The sequence below is a fragment of the Salvelinus namaycush genome, chromosome 19 (genome assembly GCF_016432855.1).
Source record: "Salvelinus namaycush isolate Seneca chromosome 19, SaNama_1.0, whole genome shotgun sequence".
NCBI classification, from domain to species: Eukaryota; Metazoa; Chordata; class Actinopteri; order Salmoniformes; family Salmonidae; genus Salvelinus; species Salvelinus namaycush.
Window position 1 is genome coordinate 15485269 of NC_052325.1, and position 23996 is coordinate 15509264.

At 43.4% G+C, this 23996-nt stretch overlaps 2 protein-coding genes across 3 annotated transcripts in view; one reads left to right on the top strand and one right to left on the bottom strand.

The window, feature by feature from the left end:
- The window catches only part of LOC120064181 (phosphatidylinositol N-acetylglucosaminyltransferase subunit A-like), a 48318-nt gene extending 44988 nt beyond the window's left edge, over positions 1–3330 (bottom strand). For both annotated transcript variants that reach the window (XM_039014575.1, XM_039014573.1), the window contains exons 1-2: positions 3130–3330; positions 2201–2259 (exon numbers count right to left, since the gene is read on the bottom strand). The gene's annotated coding sequence lies outside the window, so the exon portion shown is untranslated. The remainder of the gene's footprint in view (positions 1–2200; positions 2260–3129) is intronic.
- Positions 3331–10459: 7129 nt separating this feature from the next.
- Positions 10460–23996, top strand: part of LOC120064178 (amyloid-beta A4 protein-like) — a 32569-nt gene continuing 19032 nt past the window's right edge. Inside the window, exons 1-4 of the mRNA XM_039014565.1 lie at positions 10460–10698; positions 18591–18758; positions 19004–19133; positions 19201–19313. Of these exons, the coding sequence (XP_038870493.1) occupies positions 10639–10698; positions 18591–18758; positions 19004–19133; positions 19201–19313 (471 nt within the window). The 5' untranslated portion in view covers positions 10460–10638. The remainder of the gene's footprint in view (positions 10699–18590; positions 18759–19003; positions 19134–19200; positions 19314–23996) is intronic.

Sequence of the window (23996 nt, forward strand, 5' to 3'; positions counted from 1 at the left end):
TTACACAGAACGCAAGAGAAGTGACACAATTTCCCTAGTTAAAAGAAATTCATGTTAGCAGGCAATATTAACTAAATATGCAGGTTTAAAAATATATACTTGTGTATTGATTTTAAAGAAAGGCGTGGATGTTTATGGTTAGGTACACATTGGTCAACGACAGTGCTTTTTTCGCGAATGCGCTTGTTAAATCACCCTTTTGACAAAGTAGGCTGTGAATCAATGATAAATTAACAGGCATCGCATCGATTATATGCAACGCAGGACAAGCTAGATAAACGAGTAATATCATCAACCATGTGTAGTTAACTAGTGATTATGTTAAGATTGATTGTTTTTTATAAGATACGTTTAATGCTAGCTAGCACCTTACCTTGGCTCCTTGCAGCACTCGCATAACAGGTAGTCAGCCTGCCACGCAGTCACCTCGTGAAGTGCAATGTAATCGGCCATGATCGGTGTCCAAAAACGCAGATTACCGATTGTTATGAAAACTTTAAAATCGGCCCTAATTAATCGGCCATTCTGATTAATCGGTCGACCTCTAGTAAACAATGTGAGGAATGTTGTGTCAGTGGAATAACACACTCAGCCTTGGCTGTTGTTCAATGCCACAGACAGATTGTAAGTGCCCATTTGTTATATATAGCCGTGTCTGGCTAGCACTGAGCCTTCTCCTTAGACTGAAAATGATTAGAGGTCATCATGGGAGCATGTGCAAATCTTTTGCATTCATTTGGGACATACAATAGTTGGTGGTGCAGGTGGTGTTTGGGATAATCTTTGACATCTCATGTTTTGAGAGATTAGAAATGATGATAGATTATTACTTTCAACACATACAAAGTAACAAACAGTTCTTCAAATTCAATAGCGCATAAGAGATTGTATTAAGTAAACAGAGTAATTTGAAAGTGGAGCAACACTCCCAGGTGAGCTATTTGAAGCGGAAGTAAATTAAATTGTTGCCAGATCTGTTGTGGATTTCAAATGTAGAGCCAGTTATTAACGCGTATCGTCTTTATGTAGGTCACAAACGAACGGCTTCTAACAATGAACAACCGATATGTTCTGAAAAGGTATAATTACTTAATCAAAGAAATATAGAAGGTGTAGTATTAGTGTATTTGATTTCATTACATAAAAATTATGCCAAAGCAACAAAAGACCATATTACAATAGCTCTATCAATCTACAAAACAGACCAGCCTGGATAGGAATTCAAATTTGACTTCATGAACATCATAGCTGTCCAAGAACACTAAACACAGTATATCCTACATCACTGAGAGTTATGCAACTATAGATAAGAGACAGCCAGACAGTTAGGTTGACTTCTATCATCTCCGGATCATAAATCGTCTACAGATATCTAAGGAATAGTTATGTTTTCCATGGGTTTGCCCAAATGCTACTGGCTTGCTGATTTCCCCCGTAGCTCTTCAACAGGGACCGTTTAGCACATTTTAGAGTTGATCTTGGACTCAACTCAAGTCTCTTACTGCCCTGAAACTGACAATGCAGCAAGACAGCTATAATGAGACTTTTTGACCTGAATAGAATTCATGGAATAATACATATTTGTTGGCTCAGATGAGGAGGATATCTAGTGACACATTAAAATCAGAATATTCCATGTTGATATGGCAAGTTACTTCATACCCATGCCAAATTATACTGACACTAACTCTCTCGCTCTCATAAAATGCTGGACATTGCACTCATCACGGTCACACATCCTATTCATCTGCCGAATTCTCACCTCCTAATAACGTGTTTCCTATCTTTCTCCACACACACATACGAGGAGGAGTAGATAAACAGTCTTTATTGAGATACAAAGTGTGTGTGTACGTATGTGTGTACATGCGCATGTGTGTGTGTGTGTGTGTGTGTGTGTGTGTACATGCGCGTGTGTGTACATGCGCGTGTGTGTGTACATGCGGGTGTGTGTGTGTACATGCGGGTGTGTGAAAAAAGGTCTAAAGGAATATCAGAACAAGGACACATAAAAGAGGATTTGAAACCAGAAATAATGACCTTCACCTCAGAGCCATGTCTCACTTGAAATCCAGAGAATGAGGATGTTACAACAGTTTGTCCATAACTCTACAAGCAATTGTGATTTATTGCTGTCCATCACCCCTCCTAAACTTTGACTACGTCTATGCCGTCTACTGAGGCTATGAGAATAATTTACCTGAGGCAGAGATGAAGACAGCTGCTAATCCCAGGACAGTCCACATGACAAAGTGTGTTCTGCAGGAGAAAATGTATAAATATGTCAGGGGGGGCTTGCTGATCAGAATGTGAAGGACCATAGCTAATTAAATCCCAGATTGCATTACAGGACAGGTGGTGGGTTGATATTGACTGATAATGGATATCTTTATTTTCACAATATTGTTTGGAACATAAATGTATAAAGAAGACATTGTCCAATCCAAGCAATGCAAACCCATTTGTTCAGCGGTCTGTCTAATCACATTCTTGACTGAGTCTACAATCCATACACTGTAGTTAATAATGGTGCTACCTATTGCAACTTCTAATCCATTTGACATTTGCAATATATTTCAATAAATGTATTAAAATCTATTTCATGGACTTAATTGTTTTATTTATGGGTAAATCTATTTGAATTCAACCACTTTTTCACAGCATCCATTTTTGATTTAAACAAAACTTTCCATACATGTTTGCCTATGGAAGAAGTGGTCAGAAAGTGACTTTTTGGACCTGAATGCCAAAGCATTCAGGAGAATGGTGCTCAAAATGTACCCAGCATACCATGAGACATCAATGGAAAATATACATAGTTGGAGTTTGATAAAATTTAAAAGCTTACAAACATGGTTGTCAATCCATTTGATAATTTCTTGAAAAATGTTTTTTATTTAACGTTTACGCGTTTTTCGATAATTTACGTTAAACTCCGATGTGTTTCTCTTCAAATTTCGATATGTTGTAGTTTTTACTTCATCTGAGGTTGTGTTGTGCCCGCTATCGGTTGAGACACAATCATAGCGTAATTTCATTTCTTCCCACACAGACGAAATGACATTAACTTTCATTTTCTGACTACGGATCACAAAGTATGTTGCATAAAATTATCATTATTAAATTTACCTGTATGTTTCCATTTTCTCCAGACGAGATCAGTTGTGTGTGTGTATCCCAGTTGAACGACACACGTGGAATGCATAAAAGTCACGAGTGTCGGTTGTCGGTTATTTTTTATATATATATATATATATTGACGTCAAGCTTCCGCAAAGAAAGATTGCGACAACAGCATTAAAGTAGCCTACATAATATTGACTTGCACGGTCACAGGTGGGAAAGCCAAATGTGTGTTCACCAGACAGTTAACGCTCGTGCGAGCCTGAGTTCAAGGCAATGGGATTATTGGGATTTCCGATTTCAAATCAAATTGTATTGGTCACATGCATGCGGATGTAGCAAAATGCTTGTTTGAATGAATTTGCTCGGGAAATGTAATTTATGAACCCTAGGCATAGGCCCTATCGACTGGTAAAACTGGAATAGCCGACATCAGCTTCAATGACCACACCAACACCATTGTCTTCTCATAATGAGCCAAATAAATTAGTACAGTAATTACTTGCACAGGCATAAATTAACTGTGGCATTACAGCACCTGCCACCAGAGAGGAGTAGATCTGCATTTTACGCAGAGAGGTCATCAGTGCCTCAACCAAGAACCAAATCTCGGGATTATGGACCAATTGCTTGGGACAGTGTAAAAATTCAATATTTGTATTTAAAGTTAAAATAATTGACAAATAAAATGTAATTAGACCTAATGAAGTTGATATGATTGTGGTGCGTTCTCAGCCCCCTCCTGTACTCCATGTTCACCCACGACTGCGTGGCCATGCACGCCTCCAACTCAATCATCAAGTTTGCAGACTACACACCAGTGGTAGGCTTGATTACCAACAATGACGAGACAGCCTACAGAGAGAAGGTTTTTTATTTCACCTTTATTTAACCATGTAGGCCAGTTGAGAACAAGTTCTAATTTACAACTGCGACCTGGCCAAGATAAAGCAAAGCAGTGCGACAAAAACAACAGCACAGAATTACATATGGGATTTGTCACATGTGCCGAATACAACAGGTGTAGACCTTACAGTGAAATGCTTACTTACAGGCTCTAGCCAATAGTGCAAAAAAAGGTATTAGGTGAACAATAGGTAAGTAAAGAAATAAAAACAACAGTAAAAAGACAGTGAAAAATAACAGTAGGGAGGCTACATACAGACACCGGTTAGTCGGGCTGATTGAGGTAGTATGTACATGTAGATATGGTTAAAGTGACTATGCATATATGATGAACAGAGAGTAGCAGTAGCTTAAAAGAGGGGTTGGCGGGTGGCGGGACACAATGCAGATAGCCCGGTTAGCAAATGTGCGGGAGCACTGGTTGGTCAGGCCAATTGAGGGAGTATGTACATGAATGTATAGTTAAAGTGACTATGCATATATGATAAACAGAGAGTAGCAGCAGCGTAAAATAGGGGTTGGGGACACACACAATGCAAATAGTCCGGGTAGCCACAAACGTACAGTCAATAACACAATAGAAAAAGTATATGTACAGTGTGTGCAAATGTAGTAAGATCAGGGAGGTAAGGTAATAAATAGACCATAAAGACAAAATAATTACAATTTAGAATTAACATTGGAGTGATAGATGTGCAGATGATGATGTGCAAGTAGAGATACTGGGGTGCAAAAGAGCAAAAAAAATGAATAACAAAATGGGGATGAGGTAGTTGGGTGTACTATTTACAGATGGGCTGTGTACAGGTACAGTGATCGATAAGCTGCTCTAACAGCTAATGCTTAAAGTTATAGAGGGAGATATAAGTCTCCAGCTTCAGTGATTTTTGCAATTCGTTCCAGTCATAGGCAGCAGAGACCTGGAAGGAAAGGCGGCCAAATAAGGTGTTGGCTTTGGGGATCACCAGTGAAATATACCTGCTGGAGTGCGAGCTACGGGTGGGTGCTGCTATGGTGACCAGTGAGCTGAGATAAGGCGGGGCTTTACATAGCAAAGACTTATAAATGACCTGGAGCCAGTGGGTTTGGTGACGAATATGTAATATTTATTCTAAGTCAGAACCGTCTAAGTCAGAACCGTCCAGAGTAGTGATGCTAGTTGGGCGGGCGAGTTGAAGAGCATGCATTTAGTTTTACTAGCATTTAAAAGCAGTTGGAGGCCACGGAAGGAGTGTTGTATGCCATTGAAGCTTGTTTGGAGGTTTGTTAACACAGTGTCCAAAGAAGGGCCAGATGTATACAGAATGGTGTCATCTGCATAGAGGTGAATCAGAGAATCACCAGCAGCAAGAGCGACAACATTGATATATACAGAGAAAAGAGTTGGCCCGAGAATTGAACCCTGTGGCACCCCCATAGAGACGGCCAGAGGTCCGGACAACAGGCCCTCTGACTTGACACACTGAACTCTATCTGAGAAGTAGTTGGTGAACCAGGCGAGGCAGTCATTTGAGAAACCAAGGCTATTGAGTCTGCCGATAAGAATGCGGTGATTGACAGAGTCGAAAGCCTTGGCCAGGTCGATGAAGACGGCTGCACAGTACTGTTTTTTATCGTTATGAGCGTGGCTCAGGTGGCTGAGGTGCACCCATGACCAGCTCAGAAACCAGATTGCATAGTGGAGAACGTACGGTTGGATTCGAAATGGTCGGTGATCTGTTTGTTAACTTGGCTTTTGAAGAATTTAGAAAGGCAGGGCAGGATGGATATAGGTCTATAGCAGTTTGGGTCTAGAGTGTCTCCCCCTTTGAAGAGGGGGATGACCGCGGCAGCTTTCGAATCTTTGGGCATCTCAGACGATACGAAAGAGAGGTGGAACAGGCTAGTAATAGGGGTTGCAACAATTTCAGCTGATAATTTTAGAAAGAGAGGGTCCAGATTGTCTAGCCCAGCTGATTTGTAGGGATCCAGATTTTGCAGCTCTTTCAGAACATCAGCTGTCTGGATTTGGGTGAAGGAGAACTGGCGGGGGCTTGGGCAAGTTTCTGTGGGGGGTGCAGAGCTGTTGGCCGGGGTAGGGTTAGCCAGGTGGAAAGCCTGGCCAGCCGTAGAAAAATGCTTCTTGAAATTATCGATTATCGTAGATTTATCAGTGGTGACAGTGTTTCCTAGCCTCAGTGCAGTGGGCAGCTGGGAGGAGGTGCTCTTATTCTCCATGGACTTTACAGTGTCCCAGAACTTTTGGGAATTAGTGCTACAGGATGCACATTTCTGTTTGAAAAAGCTAGCCTTAGCTTTCCTAACTGACTGTGTGTATTGGTTCCTGACTTCCCTGAAAAGTTGCATATCGCGGGGGCTATTCGATGCAGTACACCACAGGATGTTGTTGTGCTGGTCAAGGGCAGTCAAGTCTGGAGTGAACCAAGGGCTATATCTGTTTTTAGTTTTTTTTTACATTTAATGGGGCATGCTTATTTAAGATGGTGAGGAAAGCACTTTTAAAGAGCAACCAGGCATCCTCTACTGACGGGATGAGGTCAATATCCTTCCAGGATACCCGGGCCAGGTCGATTAGAAAGGCCTGCTCGCTGAAGTGTTTTAGGGAGCGTTTGACAGTGATGAGGGGTGGTCGTTTGACCGCAGACACATTACGGACTCAGGCAATGAGGCAGTGATCGCTGAGATCCTGGTTGAAGACAGCAGAGGTGTATTTAGAGGGCAAGTTGGTCAGGATGATATCTATGTGGGTGCCCATGGTTACGGATTTAGGGTTGTACCTGGTAGGTTCCTTGATAATTTGTGTGAGATTGCATCCATCTATCATCTATCTTAGATTGTAGGATGGCTGGGGTGTTAAGCACATCCCAGTTTAGGTCACCTAGCAGTACAAACTCTGAAGATAGATGGGGGGCAATCAATTCACATATGGTGTCCAGGGCACAGCTGGGGGCTGAGGAGGGTCTATAACAAGCGGCAATGGTGAGGGACTTTTTTCTGGAAAGGTGAATTTTTAAATGTATAAGCTTGAATTGTTTGGGCACAGACCTGGATTGCATGACAGAACTCTGCAGGCTATCTCTGCAGTAGATTGCAACTCCGCCCCCTTTGACAGTTCTATCTGGTCAGAAAATGTTGTAGTTGGGGATGGACATTTCTGAATTTTTGGTGGTCTTCCTAAGCCAGGATTCAGACACGGCTAGGACATCAGGGTTGGAGTGTGCTAAAGCAGTGAATAAAATAAACTTAGGGAGGTTTCTGATGTTAACATGCATGAAACCAAGGCTTTTACGGTTACAGAAGTCAACAAATGAGAGCACCTTGGGATAGGTGTGGTGCTGGGGGCAACAGGGCCTGGGTTAACCTCTACATTACCAGAGGAACATAGGAGGATTAGGATAAGGGTACAGCTAAAGGCTATAAGAACTGGTCGTCTAGTGCTTTGAGGACAGAGAATAAAAGGAGCAGATTTCTGGGCATGGTAGAATAGATTCAGGGCATAATGTACAGACAAGGGTTTGGTAGGATGTGAGTACAGTGGAGGTAAACCTAGGCATTGAGTGACGATGAGCGGTTGCGTCTCTGGAGGCACCAGTTATGCGGAGACCTCACCTGGCTTCTGTGGAGGAGCTATCTAAGGCATTTAAGGCGGGGCTGGGGGCTCTATAGGGAAATAAATCAATAATAATAACTAACCTAAACAGCAGTAGACAAGGCATATTGACATTAGGGAGAGGCATGAGTAGCCGAGTGATCATAGTGTCCAATGAGCAGCAATAGATGAGTCAGGGCGCTGTTCGGTAGTCGCTACTACGCTAGGTGAGCTGGAGACACGGCGTTCAGAAAGCTAGCGGGCCGTGGCCAGCAGATGGATCTTCGGCGACGTTGCAACGGAAAAGCCTGTTGAAACCACCTCGGACGATTACATCGGCAGGCCAGTCGTGATGGATCGGCAGGGCTCCGTGTCGGCAATAAATGTTCCAGGCCAATTGGCAAAAGAGGTATTGTAGCCCAATAATTAGCTGGTGGACCTCTTCGGCTAGCCTGGAGATGGGCCTAGCTCAAGGCTAACTGGTATTTGCTTCGCGACAGACGTTTGCCAGGAGTAGCCTGGTGAGGGCTCTCGGAGTGTGGTGTCAGGACAATAACCTCTCAATGTCACATGAATTGACGCTGGAGAGACGAAGCAGGTACGGGGAGTCAAACATTTAATAAGGAACGGACATGGAACGAGACAGGAACAGCATCAGCACAAGGGTAACAAAGACAAAAACAATGAATGCATCAGCAGGGAACAGAGCAGGGGAATCGACAAATATAGAGGAGGTAATAAACAGGTGATGCGTGAGTCCAGGTGAATCCAATATCGCTGATGCGCGTGACGAGGGAAGGCAGGTGTGCGTAATTGATGATGGCAGGAGTGCGTGAGGCAGGGCAGCCTGGTGCCATCGAGCACCAGGTGAGAAGAGCAGGAGCAGACGTGACAGTACCCCCCTCTAGCGGCGTCCCACCTGGGCGAACCGGCCGAGACATGGGCACTGGGCAAGCCGGTTGGGGCATGGGAGCCCGACGATCCGGGAGAGGTAAGGACGCCTGTCGATCCCCCTGCAACGAGGGAGCCCAATGATCCGGTGGAGCGTGACATGGGATGGAAACCTCTCGAGCCAGCCAGGGTGTGAAAGCCTGACGGGCTGGCTTAGGCACCCCCGGTTCCATCGGCGGCGGAATCCACCCCGACGTCACCAAAAAATAAAATAAAAATTAAAAAACTCCTGGGCCAGCTGGGCGAACAAGACCTGGCGATCCGGCTGAGGCCCGACGTGGTATGGGCGCCTTCCGAGCCAAGCGGGGCAAGGAAACCTCTCGAGCCAGCTAGGGCGTGGAAGCCCGACGAGCTGGCTAGGCACCCCCGGTTCCATCGACGGCGATCCAGAGCCGACGTCACCACCAAACGGAACGCCAGTACTCCCCGATGAAGCAGGTACGGGGAGTCAAATATTTAATAAGGAACGGACATGGAACGAGACAGGAACAGCGTCAGCACAAGGGTAACAAAGATAAAAAACAATTAATGCATCAGCAGGGAACAGAGCAGGGGAACTGACAAATATAGGGGAGGTAATAAACAGGTGATGAGTGAGTCCAGATGAATCCAATATCGCTGATGTGCATGACGAGGGAAGGCAGGTGTGCGTAATTGATGGCAGGAGTGCGTGATGCAGGGCAGCCTGGCGCCCTCGAGCGCCAGGGGGGAAGAGCAGGAGCAGACGTGACACTCACTCAATGTCAACAAAACAAAAGAGATGATCGTGGACTTCAGGAAACAGCAAAGTGAGCACCACGTTGTGGGGTCTGCACAACACATCACCGGGGGCAAACTACCTACCCTCCAGGACACCTACAACACCCGATGTCACAGGAAGGCAAAAAAGATCATCAAGGACAATAACCACCCGAGCCACTGCCTGTTCACCCCGCTTCCATCCAGAAGGCGAGGTCAGTACAGGTGCATCAAAGCTGGGACCGAGAGATTGAAAAACAGCTTCTATCTCAAGGCCATCAGATTGTTAAACAGCCATCCCTAGCACAGAGAGGCGGCTGACTACTTACAGACTTGATATCACTGGCCACTTTAATAAAAGGAACACTAGTCACTTTAATAACGCCACTTTAAGAATGTTACATATCTCATCTCATATGTATATACTGTATACTGTATCCTGCCCTGCTAGAGCTGCCCCGGTCAACTGTAAATGCTGTTATTGTGAAGTGGAAACCTCTAGGAGCAACAATGGCTCAGCCGCAAAGTGGTAGGCCACACAAGCTCACAGAAAGGGAGCAGGGGAAACGCATTCTCTGGAGTGATGAATCACGCGTGACCATCTGGCAGTCTGACAGACGAATCTGGGTTTGGCGGATGCCAGGAGAAACGCTACCTGGCCCAATGTATAGTACCAACTGTAAAGTTTGATGGAGGAAGAATAACAGTCTGGGGCTGTATTTCATGGTTCGGTCTAGGCCCCTTAGTTCCAGTGAAGGGAAATCTTAATACTACAGCATACAATGACATTCTAGACGATTCTGTGCTTCCAACATCGTGGCAACAGTTTCCTGTTTCAGCATGACAAATCCCCCGTGCACAAAAGTGAGGTCTATACAGAAATGGTATGTTGAGATCTTGTGGAAGAATTTGACTGGCCTGCATATTGGCCATATACCACACCCCCTTGGGCCGTATTGCTTAATTATACATCTCAACCCTCACCTATTACTCTACAGTACTTCCCAATAGGAGCTGCCATATACCACACCCCCTCGGGCCTTATTGCTGTATTATACATCTCAATCCTCACCTATTACCCTACAGTACTTCCCAATAGGAGCTGCCACCCACCCACCTCTTCCCCCACACTAGTTTCTTCCCATAGTACTTTCTCGCGGTGACAGGCTTTGGAGCAGCTGGCCAGCCTCGTTGTCGCTCTCCATCATCCTATGCTCGTAGCACGCACCGTCGCCAAACGGGAGTGCACGGGAACGGGATAGAGGCTCATACTAACGGATATATCTGAATATTTTCAAGAGATTGGACAGAACTGATTTAGGGTCAACGGCATGGTCGAGCGAACAGCATTTCTGTTGTTATGGGTGGCGACCTTGACGCTGACATCGGAGGTAAGTAAAAGGGAGGAAACTGGAGCCTTCATAAGGTATTTCCCCTCACTGTAGCAGCGGAGGATACGGGTGCAAAAACAGGAGTGGAAATAACGGAATTCAGACCAAGGGTGAATCAAGATTGCATTTGTTTGGATACATTAAAAAAATGTTTGAAATGACGTTGATAGCCTACAATGGTTTTAAGACACCATACGTGTCAACGCCATAGATTTGATTGCGATTAGGCTACATTCCTTTTCCATCTTGTTCCAACCACTATTTTTCTGATCATTGCGGCCTGCGTAGTGGCGAGAAGAAGCTTGTTTTTTAATCTCTGTCAGCCTAATTGTGGAATAGAATATCATAATGCGTAAAGCAAAAAACCTGACTAAACCTATTATTTTTTAGGCCTATTTGGACTACACGTATAGTTGTCAACGACACTGGATTGACAGTTTGCCACTGTAGATTATTAAAGGGGTTCAGAATTACACAAGCATGTTTGTTCAGTTTTTCTTCGGATAGACCACTATTTTAGCCTTCCAAATATCTAAACGAAGATGATAGGGCCTTTATTGTGCGATTGCGTTTGTTTTACAGGTGTAGCCTACGTGTATGCAGATCTGGTATTTTACAAGGGTGTGTGAGCATTCTGTAGAATATAGAGCAGATTTTCGTTTAGACCTGATAAACAAACAAGATAATTAGGTTTACAACCCCCCCCCCCCCCCCCCCCCCCCCAGATCAATGTCTAATTGAACACACAAAAAAGTTTTGAAAAAAAGATGGTAGGTGGATGATGGTTACCGCAATAGAAGATTAAGCCATAGGGTTTCACAGAAGTGTCCCTTTTTTTACCTCACCTGCACATCATTATTTTTCTTCTTTTACCTTTTCCTTACACTCCATTATGTACAGTTAAACTAAACTCATTATCATTTGAATAAAGCAAGATTTTAAATCCCAGCAGCCTTTAAAATAAAGTTCAAGAGCAAACGGTTTTCAATAGTTTGTAATATAGATTTTAAAAAAAATAAAAAAATTCATTGGACTTTAACAAATGACAATCATTTAACACAATGGCATTTTCAAAAAAAAAAATATTGACACTGAGGTCGCAAATTAATCCCACCCAATTAAATTTGAGCATAGCTCGTGAGCCCACCTCTGATACTGTTCATGCCGTATCCAGACCCCACCGGTAACAGAGAAGAGCTTGTTACAGAACAAGCCTTCGGCATCCCCTTCTTTTAGGGTGTTTGTTGTGGTTTTGGAACCTGGAACAAACTTTTTCAGTGGCGCCACAGCTTTCTTCCGTGTCACTGGTTTCTTTCTCCCTTTGCTTTCCCTTCTCTCTTAGTTTTTATTGCCTTGTCCTCCAGGAACCTTGTGAAGTGAGGCTGTCAGGACTGTAGCCGACTCAGCCTTTCTTTTCCCAGGCCTTGCCTCCTGTCTCCTTGGCATGGGGGACAACTCCAATATGACCTCTGCTGCTGTTTGTTGTAGAACTGGTACTTTTAACAAAAACAAACAAACAAACAAATAAACAACAAGAACTCGTGAGTATTGGTTCAAAAAACAATTATTTCTAATCACTCTATATGCTACTATATATTTCCTAAAATTAGTGCTGATGTTTTTTCTTACCAACATTCGGAGCAAGGTCACTGGAGACATGTGGGTGCTGGGGGTGGAGGTTGTGGTGGCAGTTGATGTTGTGGCAAGGTTAGAGGTCATGATTGGGGTGAAGCCAACAGCTCGAGCCAGACTGGTTGCTTGTGGGATATGGATGGAGATTTCTGGGTGTTGCTTAATAAAACCGTAAAACTAGCCTATGCCTGCCAACCGCCTTTCTTTATTGAATGTGTTTTGCATTACCATGCTGGCCTTCTAGGCAGAGTTGCAAAGAAAAAGCCATATCTCAGACTGGCCAATAAAAAGAAAATATTAAGATGGGCAAAAGAACAGACACTGGACAGAGGAACTCTGCCTAGAAGGCCAGCATCCTGGAGTCGTCTCTTCACTGTTGACGTTGAGACGGGTGTTTTTGCGGATACTATTTAATGAAGCTGCCAGTTGAGGACTTGTGAGGCCTCTGCTGGTGGGGTCTCAGTTGGGGCATGGTTTAAAATATGTTGTATTTGTTCCAACCGTCAGTGGAAATGTTGTACCAGTTGAAGTGGTTTTATTGTTATGTTGATAAGGGCTTCTAAAGCCATGATATCATTCTGATTCCCATGTGATATAGACTTTTGAGTGACTAGAATGTCACCAAAAATAAATAATACATTTCTCTCATGGCTAACTACCAAGAAGTTTAAAAATACAGACTAAGTGGGTGGGGCTTGCCTTGGCTCTTTGAAACGCCTGTGTCAAGCAACTTGGATGCAGTTTTGCAGTAAAATCATCTCAAGCTAATTTGGAGATACTCAAACAACATAAAAATTGCATCAATGAGTGGCCGCCTGAGTGGCGCAGCAGTCTAAGGCACAGCATCGCAGTGCTATAGAGGCTTCACTACAGATCCAGGTTTGATCCTGGCTTGTGTTGCAGCCGGCCGCAACCGGGAGACCCATGAGGCGGTGTACAATTGGCCCAGCGTCGTCCGGGTTAGGGGAGGGTTTGGCTGGCCGGGATATCCTTGTCCCATTGGACTCTAGCAATTCCTGTGGCGGGCAGGGTGCATGCATGCTGACCCAGTTGGAAGGTGTTTCCTCTGACACATTGGCGTGGCTTCCGTCCGGGTTAAGTGAGCAGTGTGTCAAGAAGCAGTGTGGCTTGGCAGGGTTGTGTTTCGGAGGATGCATTGCTCTCGAACTGCACCTCTCCTGAGTGGGAACAGGAGTTGCAGTGGTGGGACAAGACTGTGACTACCAATTGGGGAGAAAAAGGGGTACAACATTTGTTATAAAAAAATTAACATTGCATCAATGATGTCAATGTTTTATACATCTCCCATTTGGCATGTCTCTTGCTATGCAGTTCACAGTTGACCTGACAACTGTCAGAGTTTTGTATGACCCTTACCCACCTTTTGTTCCATGCTGGCCTAAGACCCAGCTAGCCAGTAACTAGCTAATACCAGACACATATGAAGACCTAGCTAGCCAGTAACTACACCAGACACAGATGAAAGGGGAAACATTTAAGTATCTTTGCCATAGTTGAATAAGGTACAATTTTTATTATATTTGCTGACACCCTAGAGTCAGATTTTGGCACCAGTAGAGTAGGTAACTAGCTATATTAACCACACCCTTCTCCAAATTCCTTCTCTGATGTTGGTTTCAAAACAGTACTTATTTAAATTAGGTAAGACAATATCATGTTACGATTAGTGTATTAAAATGAAAGTTAGGGTGATGCCTCTTTATTCCCTTAATAATCCCACCTCCTGAGTCCAAGTGTTTGACACGAGAGGGGACCAGTAGCTTTATAATGAAACTTTATCAATGTAGATCAATATCAAACAATTTCATGAAAAACAATCTTTAAAGTTTATGAACAGAGAACATTAACTGGGATGACATTCCCATTTATGGGAGACCAAAAAGAGCTAGCTGAAACCACACCTCAAATAAGCCACGCCTTTTACAGTATGTGTAAGTGATGTGCATGTTGTCAACAGAAGTCAGTGAAGGCATTTTATAGAAATCACACCTTCAAGTTGTTGTATATAGTTACTTAATTTTTACTGCAACTAGCAGAAATGTATTCTTGACAATCTCCAGTATGTCTACAGTCCTGGTGCACAGCAGGAACTTCAGGTAGCTAGCATCCAAGAGTTTGTGAGTTAAAATCCCAAGTGAGGTTGAGTCCTAAGTAATCCGCACACTGTCCATTAACACCTAAATGTATCTGTAAAAATACAATATCTAGTTGTAGATTTACCATATTTGCACTGAAACTAGACAAAAACCAAGGGACCATGACACAAAGCTCTACAAATGTCCTTGGGGACATCCCTAGAACAAACTGGGAATTAGACAAAACCTGTAGTGGACCATGACTGTTAAAAGTGAATGAATGTCAATTGTGCCTTTCAAAGTAAAATGTTCTAAATTACATTTGACACCTTAGTTTTCACATTTGCAGTGTCATTGTATCACATGTTGAAATTTTGCGTCAGAATGTTGTCACATTTATTTCACTTGAGATTGTGTTTTCACATGTTGTCAGGTGTAGTTTGATGTTATAACATATTTAAATTGTGTCCCCATGTTTTCACATTAATTTCAGATGAGATCATGTTCTGACGTGCTCACATGTTGTCATGTGTAGTTTGATGTTGTCACATGTTGCTTCACATGTTATCAAATTAAATCACATGAGATCAAATGTGTTCACGTGAAATTCATGGTTTTTTTTCATAAGGGTTCTCTGACACCTCGGGTCAACTTGTCTCCAGAGTGACAGGTCAACTTCTCGCTCTAGTGGTGTGTAGGGTTGGCTTCAGGGTGAAAAGTGCTGGTGGGAGGCTGGGAGGGAGTATGATACTGAACACTGACACAGAGTAGTAACATGCTTCATTGCTGCGGAACACACTGGATGTCTCAGCTGCTGGGATTACGGCAGAGAAGAGGAGGTCAAAGAGAAGTGGTTCTTACTCTCTGCTATAGTGCAGCCTCTCCTGGGGATGTCACCTTCCCTGAGACAATGGGACCTGAAGTCAACTGTCACCTAGCTAGCTAGTAAATGTTAGTTGGTACCGTAGTGCCAGTCAGCCAGTGGCAGGTATCATATAACATCTAGGCAAGGTTGGAACAAGGCAAGCTACACAAGCATCCTCTTTCCTAAGCATAACAGACACTCCCAAGGTCCTAACATTGTGGAATGTGGTTTCTGTTACTCCTGTTGAAACTGACCCCGTCAATAACAAGGACTTTTCTTGGGATTGTTTTACTACCTGGCTGTCACATAGCCTACTGTATAAATGTTGAGTGACTAAAAGCAGGCTAGTCTGTTACGTACCATGGCCAAAGTGTAGTTACAGTACTATCTTTGTCCCAGCTACACTACTGTTACATGGCTTTCTCCTCTCCCCTCGTTCTTAAATTCCTACACAGAGCGTTGACCAGCACCGTAACCTAGTTCAATGTGCTGACTCAGGCCTGACAAATCTATACTGAACAAAAATATAAATGCAACATGCAACAATTTCATATGTTACAGTTCATATGAGGGAATCAGTCAATTGAAATAAATACATTAGGCCCTAATCTATGGATTTCTCATAACTGAGAATACAGATATGCATCTGTAGGTCACAGATACCTTAAAACAAATGGGCCTCACAATGGGCCTCAGGAACTAGTCACTGTATTTCTGTGCATTCAAATTGCAATTGTGTTTGTTGTCCATAGTTTATGCCTGCCCATACCATAGTCCCACCGCCACCATGTGATGAGGCACTCTGTTCACAACGTTGACATCAGCAAACCGCTCACCCACACGAGGCCATACACATGGTCTGCGGTTGTGAGGCCGGTTGGACTTACTGCCAAATTGTCTAAAACAACGTTGGAGGCAGCTTATGGTAGAGAAATGAACATTCAATTATCTGGCAACAGCTCTGGTGGACATTCCTGCGTCAGCATGCCAATTGTATGCTCCCTCAAAACTTGTGACAAAACAGGCCTTTTATTGTCCTCAGCACAAGGTGCACCTGTGTAATGATCATGCTCTTTAATCAGCTTATTGATATGCCACACCTTTCAGGTGGATGGATTATCTTGGCAAAGGAGGGATGCTTGCTAACAGGGATGTAAACAAATGTGTGCACAACATTTTATAGAAATACAGTTTTTGTGCATATGGAAAATTTCTGGGATCTTTTATTTCAGCTCATGAAACATGGGACCAACACTTTACATGTTGGGTTTATATTTTTGTTCAGTGTAGATAGTGTGTCTTAATTCACTTCATTTCATCAAGAGTTAAGATTCTAGGACCCTCTACCACCTGCAACCCTGCTGATGCTGTGTCTTTCTGTTGCCATGCCAACAGCATTGCTGTTGAGAGTGAGACACCATCTTGGAAATGCTACCTTCTCCCCATCGCATCAGTTGTTTCTGGCATCCCACCACCTCCTCATAATATCAACTTCCATTCAGGCACATTGTAAGATGATAGCTATGATTCATGATTGTGTTCCTCGTGTCAGCCATGTTCCATCAGGGTCCCTTAAAATTAAACGCACACACTCACGGATACACCCACGCACGCACAAGACATAAAAAATAAAAAAAAGACGCAGTTAACCGGCAGTGACAATGAGCTTCCCTGCAGGTATCATGCAACGAGCACCTAGTGAGAGAAAAGCACACTCCCTGAACTCCACAGGGTGTTAGGTCATAAATAAATAAAAATACACCAACAACAGCATCTACTGAGAACTGTTTAACTGCTGCATAAAAGGACAACGTGTGCTTCTATAACACATGTATTGCATACAAAATGGCAACCATGAATATGGGGAGAAAAGCTGTAGCAGATTTTCCCAAGTTTATGTGGTTATTATTATTTTATTTTATTTTTTAAAATTTTATCCCATTTTATCCCCAATTTTCGTGGTATCCAATCGCTAGTAATTACTATCTTGTCTCATCGCTACAACTCCCGTACGGGCTCGGGAGAGACGAAGGTCGAAAGCCATGGCGCCTCCAACCCGGAAGCCAGCCGCACCAATGTGTCGGAGGAAACACCGTGTACCTGGCACCCTTGGTTAGCGCGCACTGCGCCCGGCCCGCCACAGGAGTCGCTGGAGCGCGATGAGACAAGGATATCCCTACTGGCCAAACCCTCCCTAACCCGGATGACGCTATGCCAATTGTGCGTCGCCCCACGGACCTCCCGGTCGCGGCCGGCTGCGACAGAGCCTGGGCGCGAACCCAGAGACTCTGGTGGCGCAGCTAGCACTGCGATGCAGTGCCCTAGACCACTGCGCCACCCGGGAGGCCCCCCCATGTGGTTATTATTAATCATAATCTGCTACACTACAGGCTGCAGAAATAACTAAGGCCTAGTTTTTTCAAAGGCAAACAGCACCATCTTTGCTTTGGTAATTTACCAGCAGAATGGCAGCAGGATCCTGTTTGGTAGTTTGCAGCATCTGTACTTTCGGATGTGCGCAAGACGAAAAGGAGAGCTAGACGGCCAGCTACAATGAAACTTCCTCCGATTGCATCACGGAATGAAAAACGATCCCAGAATGCTTTGTGTTTAGCTCAGTTAGAAGGGGGAGGTAAAAGGTATAAACTAAACACTAAGGGATAGACAAAGTGGATCTATCTTTATACAGTTCTCTGTTTCCACCTCCCTCTCTGACACACACACACACATTTTCTAGCGCTATCTGTCTGTGTCTGACGTTCCCTCTTGCATACATTCTATATTTCTCTCTTTCTCTCTTTCTCGCTCTTTCTCACCTAATGCTTCTGAGCTCGTACTTTCCTATATGAACAACACTCCCCATTCACTCAGGACACAAACACAAGAGCTCATACAAGCACATAGTCACATAAACACACACTGTATGCACAGTTCTCAGTGCTGTTGCCTGTTTGCCTGTCAGTGATTTAGTAGATTGCTCCGGCCAGCCGGCCTTGCTAAGTGGCTCAGAGTAGTGTTAATGCTTTTTTAATCATAACTGAAATGTGGCATTACACAATGATTCACAGAGGCTGTGACCCTCAAAGCATATTAGTCCTTTATGCTGTGTTGGGAGAGTGAAAATGTGTTAGTGTGTGTGTGTGTGTGTGTGTGTGTGTGTGTGTGTGTGTGTGTGTGTGTGTGTGTGTGTGTGTGTGTGTGTGTGTGTGTGTGTGTGTGTGTGTGTGTGTATGAGAGTGTGTGAGAGAGAGAGAGAGGGTAACACCATCTCTTTTGGTCTCTCTCCTCCATCCCTCCAGGTGCCATCTGATGACTCAGTGGCTCTGCTAGCGGAGCCTCAGGTGGCCATGTTCTGTGGGAAGCTCAACATGCACGTCAACATCCAGAGTGGCAAGTGGGAGCCGGACCCCTCCGGCACCAAGAGCTGCATCGGAACCAAGGAGGGCATCCTGCAGTACTGCCAGGAGGTTGGAGGAGAGGGAGGGAGGGAGGGGGGAGGGAACGGTGGCAGAGAGAGGAAAGGGTGAGCGGTAGGAAAAAGAGAAATAAAGAAAGGTATAAGGAGAGTGGAAGATATAGGTGTGGAACCGGAATGAAATTAGGGCGAGAAAGATAAACAAGGCAGATCTGAGGTAAATGTCGTGAATATTACACCAATACAAAACAACTGTGTGAAGTCTTGGACATTCATTGAACCCTGCTCCTTCCCCAGGTGTACCCTGAGCTCCAGAGCACAAACGTGGTGGAGGCCAACCAGCCAGTCAGCATCCATAACTGGTGCAAAAAGGGACGCAAGCAGTGTCGCAGTCACACACACATCGTGGTGCCCTACCGCTGCCTGGGTAAGCTGTGTATGTGTGTGTGCTTGAGTGTGTGTGAGAGACTCCGTAATCTGTGTATGTTTTGCAGTTGGGGAGTTTGTGAGTGATGCGCTGCTGGTTCCTGATAAGTGCAAGTTCCTGCACCAGGAGAGAATGGACATGTGTGAGAGCCATCTGCACTGGCACACCGTGGCTAAAGAGGTGAGGACACATGCTTTTCACTTCATTTTCACGCCATTCTGTTGTGTTCAGGTATGTTCTTCCCCAGTCTCTCCTCCCCAGTCTCCCCTCTCTCGTATTCTCTCGCTATCTCTCTCGTATTCTCTCCTCTTCTATCTCTCTCCTATATCTATCTAGTATTATCTCCTCCTATCTCTCTCGTTCTCTATCTAGTTCTCTCTCTCTCAATTCAATTCAAAGAGCTTTGTTGGCATGGGAAACATGTTTACATTGCCAAAGCAAGTGAAATAGATAATAAACAAAAGTGGAATAAACAATATAAAATGAACAGTAAACATTACACTCAAAAAAGTTCCAAAGGAATGGAGACATTTCAAATGTCATGTTATGGCTATATACAGTGTTGTAACGATGTGCAAATAGTTCAAGTACAAAGGGAAAATAAATCAACATAAATATGTGTTGTATTTACAATGGTGTTTGTTCTTCACTGGTTGCCTTTTTCTTGTTGCAACAAGTCTGTGTAATCTGGGGGAAATATGTCTCTAATAGGGTCATACATTTGGTAGGAGGTTAGGAAATGCAGCTCAGTTTCCACCTCATTTTGTGGGCAGTGTGCAGATAGCCTGTCTTCCTTTGAGAGCCAGATCTGCCTATGGCAGCCTTTCTCAATGGCAAGGCTGTGCTCACTGAGTCTGTACATAGTTAACGCATTCATTCATTTTGGGTCAGTCACAGTGGTCAGGTTTTCTGCTACTGTGTACCCTCTGTTTAGGGCCAAATACCATTCTAGTTTGCTCAGATTTTTTGTTAATTCTTTCCAATGTGTCAAGTAATTATCTTTTTGTTTTCTCATGATTTGGTTGGGTCTAATTGTGTTGCTTTCCTGGGGCTCTGTGGGGTCTGTTTGTGTTTTTTGACAGAGCCCCAGGACCAGCTTGCTTAGGGGACTCTTCTCCAGGTTCATCTCTCTATAGATGAAGGCTTTGTTGTGGAAGGTTTGGGAATCGCTTCCTTTTAGGTGGTTGTAGAATTTAACAGCTTGGATTTGGATAATTAGCGGGTATCAGCCTAATTCTGCTCTGCATGTATTATTTGGTCTTTTACATTGTACATGAGGATATTTTTGCAGAATTCTGAATGCAGAGTCTCAATTTGGTGTTTGTCCCATTTTTTGTGTACATTTTTGGTTAGTGAGTGGACCCCAGACCTCACAATCATAACCGATTCAAGTATTTTTAGCTAGATCCTTTTGATGGCGTAGAAGGCCCCTCTTGCCTTCTCTCTCAGATTGTTCACAGCTTTGTGGAAGTTACCTGTAGCGCTGATGTTTAGGCCAAGGTATTTATAGTTGTTTGTGTGCTCTAGGGCAATGGTGTCTAGATGGAATTTGCATTTGTGGTCCTGGCAACTGGACTTTTGGAACACCATTATTTTTGTCTTACTGAGATTTACTGTCAAGGCCCAGGTCTGACAGAATCTGTGCAGAAGATGTAGGTGCTGCTGTAGGCCCTCCTTGGTTGGGGACAGAAGCACCAGATTATCAGCAAACAGTAGACATTTGACTTCAGATTCTAGTAGGGTGAGGCCGGGTGCTGCAGACTGTTCTAGTGCCCTTGCCAATTCGTTGATATATATGTTGAAGAGGGTGGGGCTTAAGCTGCATCCCTGTCTCACCCCACGGCCGTGTGGAAAGGAATGTGTGTTTGTTTTTGCTAATTTTAACCGCACACTTATTATTTGTGTACATGGATTTTATAACACCTTACCATCAATTTGTATAACAGACCCTCATGCCAAATACAGTCTCAAGCTTTTTTGAAATCAACAAAGCATGAGAAGACTGTTTGACTGTCAGTTAGTTTACAGGGTGAATATGTGATCGACCAGCACAAATCGGTCTTATGTAGTAGAGACTCAGAGCTACAAAATTGTATATCATACACTACAGTTGAGGAACAATAGGAAAGTAATTTTGCTTTGAAAGTAGATCAAGTTGTAAACTCACTTTTGAGAAAATGGCCTTTGAATGTTTTGGTACTACTATTGGAGAGCCCTTCTTTGTCTACACCCATTCAGCATTGTTCACACCCTCTTAAGCTTTAGCCCCACCCATTTCTTTAAGGGTTGATCCGAGCGTTCTGTACTAACAGCAGGTAAGCACCCAGGCTAACTTGCTAACCACTTCCAGACATCTAAGTGAGCGATAACAGCTCACTGCACATTACTCGCCCTAGCAGAGCTGGTTCTGACCACAACAGCAGTCAAGCACCCAAGCTAACTGGCTAACATTGGCCAGCTTGCTAGCTACTTCCAGACACATAATGAGAGAACACCCCACTCTGACCATTTTCTCACCCTAGTAGAGCTGGTTAGGCTGTTTTCATGTTATCCAGAGCGTTGGTGACTGTAACTGTGCTGCTGGCAACAATTTAATGACGCTTTTTTGCCAACGTTTACTGACACCGGCCATATTCAATGGGTGTTCTGGCACTCTAAGATAAGTATTTTGTTAAAACAAAACAATGAATGTAAACAATGAACCATAATCCTAACTCATGACGTTACTACCCTGCATGAATCTGCAGGTAGCTAACCAATCAGGTTCAATGTTAGCTAGCCAACATTAGGCTATAACTAGTCAAGCAAATATGTCTGATAAACGAAGACTAAGATCATACACATAACGTTAGCTAGTGGGCCAGCCAGCTAACGTTAGCTAGCAAACAGTACATTAACTTGTAATGAAACCACTTTCTATCAAAATTAGAAACATGTCATATCTGAAAATGTAGCAAGCTAGACTATCTTACCTGTATATATCATGGTTGGACACGTCTCCTGTCAGATGCCATGTTTGCCCTTAGTTTGAAGATGTAATCCAGAGACAGGTGTTTTCTCCATCTCCTTCGCTATCATACTCTAATTCCACTGATTTCAAAACTCGGTCTTCCAGAAAGTGGAGAGCATACACATAACGTTAGCTAGCGAGCCAGCCAGCTAACGTTAGCTAGTTAACAGTATACTTTAACTTGATATTAAGTTTATGCAGTTTTACTACGCGATACATTTAAAAAATAAACTGTGTTAGACAGGATTACCTAGACATACTGACCAGCTCAAATAGACAGAAGTGTGCTATATGGCAGACCAATCCAAACTAATCTCTCGGCATGTCCAGCCCACTCATTATCTTAGCCAAGCATGGTTAATGGGAAGGTTGCTGACTTTTTCTGTGGCTAAACCAACTAGGCTTCGAATTTAACAATTGTATTTGTATTTACAGATGGCTTACAATTTTGTTATTAAGGCACATGAAGTTCACATGATCGAGAAGGTATTTCTGCCAAAAAACACATTTGATAAAAAAACAAAAGGCTCTGCTGTGAAGTAGTGACCTGCGACATGCACCTAGTTTCCTTAAACGGGTCACATGCGTGGTCTGTCGTATGGTAATTTAGTAAAAAGCCAATTTGACATTTGCTCAGTACATTGTTTTCACTGAGGAAATGTATGGGTCTGCTGTTAATGATAATGTGGAGGATTTTCCCAATGTTGCTGTTGACGAATATCCAACGGTAGTTATTGGGGTCAAATTTGTCTCTACTTTTGTGGATTGGGGTGATCAGTCCTTGGTTCCAAATATTGGGGAAGATGTCAATTGGAATTTGTGGTCTGTATAGTTTATCATTTCATTTAGGATACCATCAACACTACAGGCCTTTTTGGGTTGGAGTGTTTGAATGAACTACTGGACAAAATACAATGTAATTGGAGAATCCAGTGGGTTTTGGTAGTCTTTAATAGTTAATTTTTTTATTTGAATTTGATCATGTATGTTTTTGCTGTTTGTTATTTGTTATAGAGGCAACAAGATTGGAGAAGTGGTTTATCCGTCTCCGTTTTGGATAGGTTGTTCTTTGTTTAGTGTGTTCCATTTTTTCCCAGAAGTGGTTAGATTCTATGGATTCTTCAATTACATTGAGCAGATTTCTGATGTGCTGTCTCCTTTTTCCGCAGTGTATTTCTATATTGTTTTAGTGATTCACCATAGTGAAGGCGTAGGCTCAGGTTTTCTGGGTCTCCATGTTTATGGTTGATAGGTTTCTAAATTTCTTTCTTAGGTTTTTGCATTCTTCAACAAACCATTTGTCATTGTTGTTCATTTTCTTAGGTTGTCTGATTTACATGTTTTGATTTCATAGGAGAGCTGAGACATCAAATATACTGTTTAGGTTTTCTACTGCGGAGTTTACACCTTCACGTTTTTTCCAGAAAGTTGTCTAAAGGGGATTTAATTTGTTGTTGCCTAATAGTTTTTTGGTAGGTTTCTACACTACATTCCTTCCATCTATAGCATTTCTTAATATTATGCAGTTTCTTTGGCTTTGATGCCTCATGATTGAATATTGCTCTGTTCAAGTAGACTGTGATTTTGCTGTGATCTGGACTGACTGTGAATGCTCTGAGAGACTGTGTTGAGGTCAGTGATAAAGTAATCTACAGTACTACTGCCAAGGGATGACCTGTAGGTGTACCTACCGTAAGAGTCCCCTCGAAACCTACCATTGACTATGTATAGACCCAGTGTTCGACATAGCTGCAGGAGTTGTGACCCGTTTTTGTTGGTTGTTTTGTCATAGTTGTGTGTAGGGGGGCATATTTGGGAAGGAATGCTGTTACCTCCAGGTAGGTGTCTGCTCC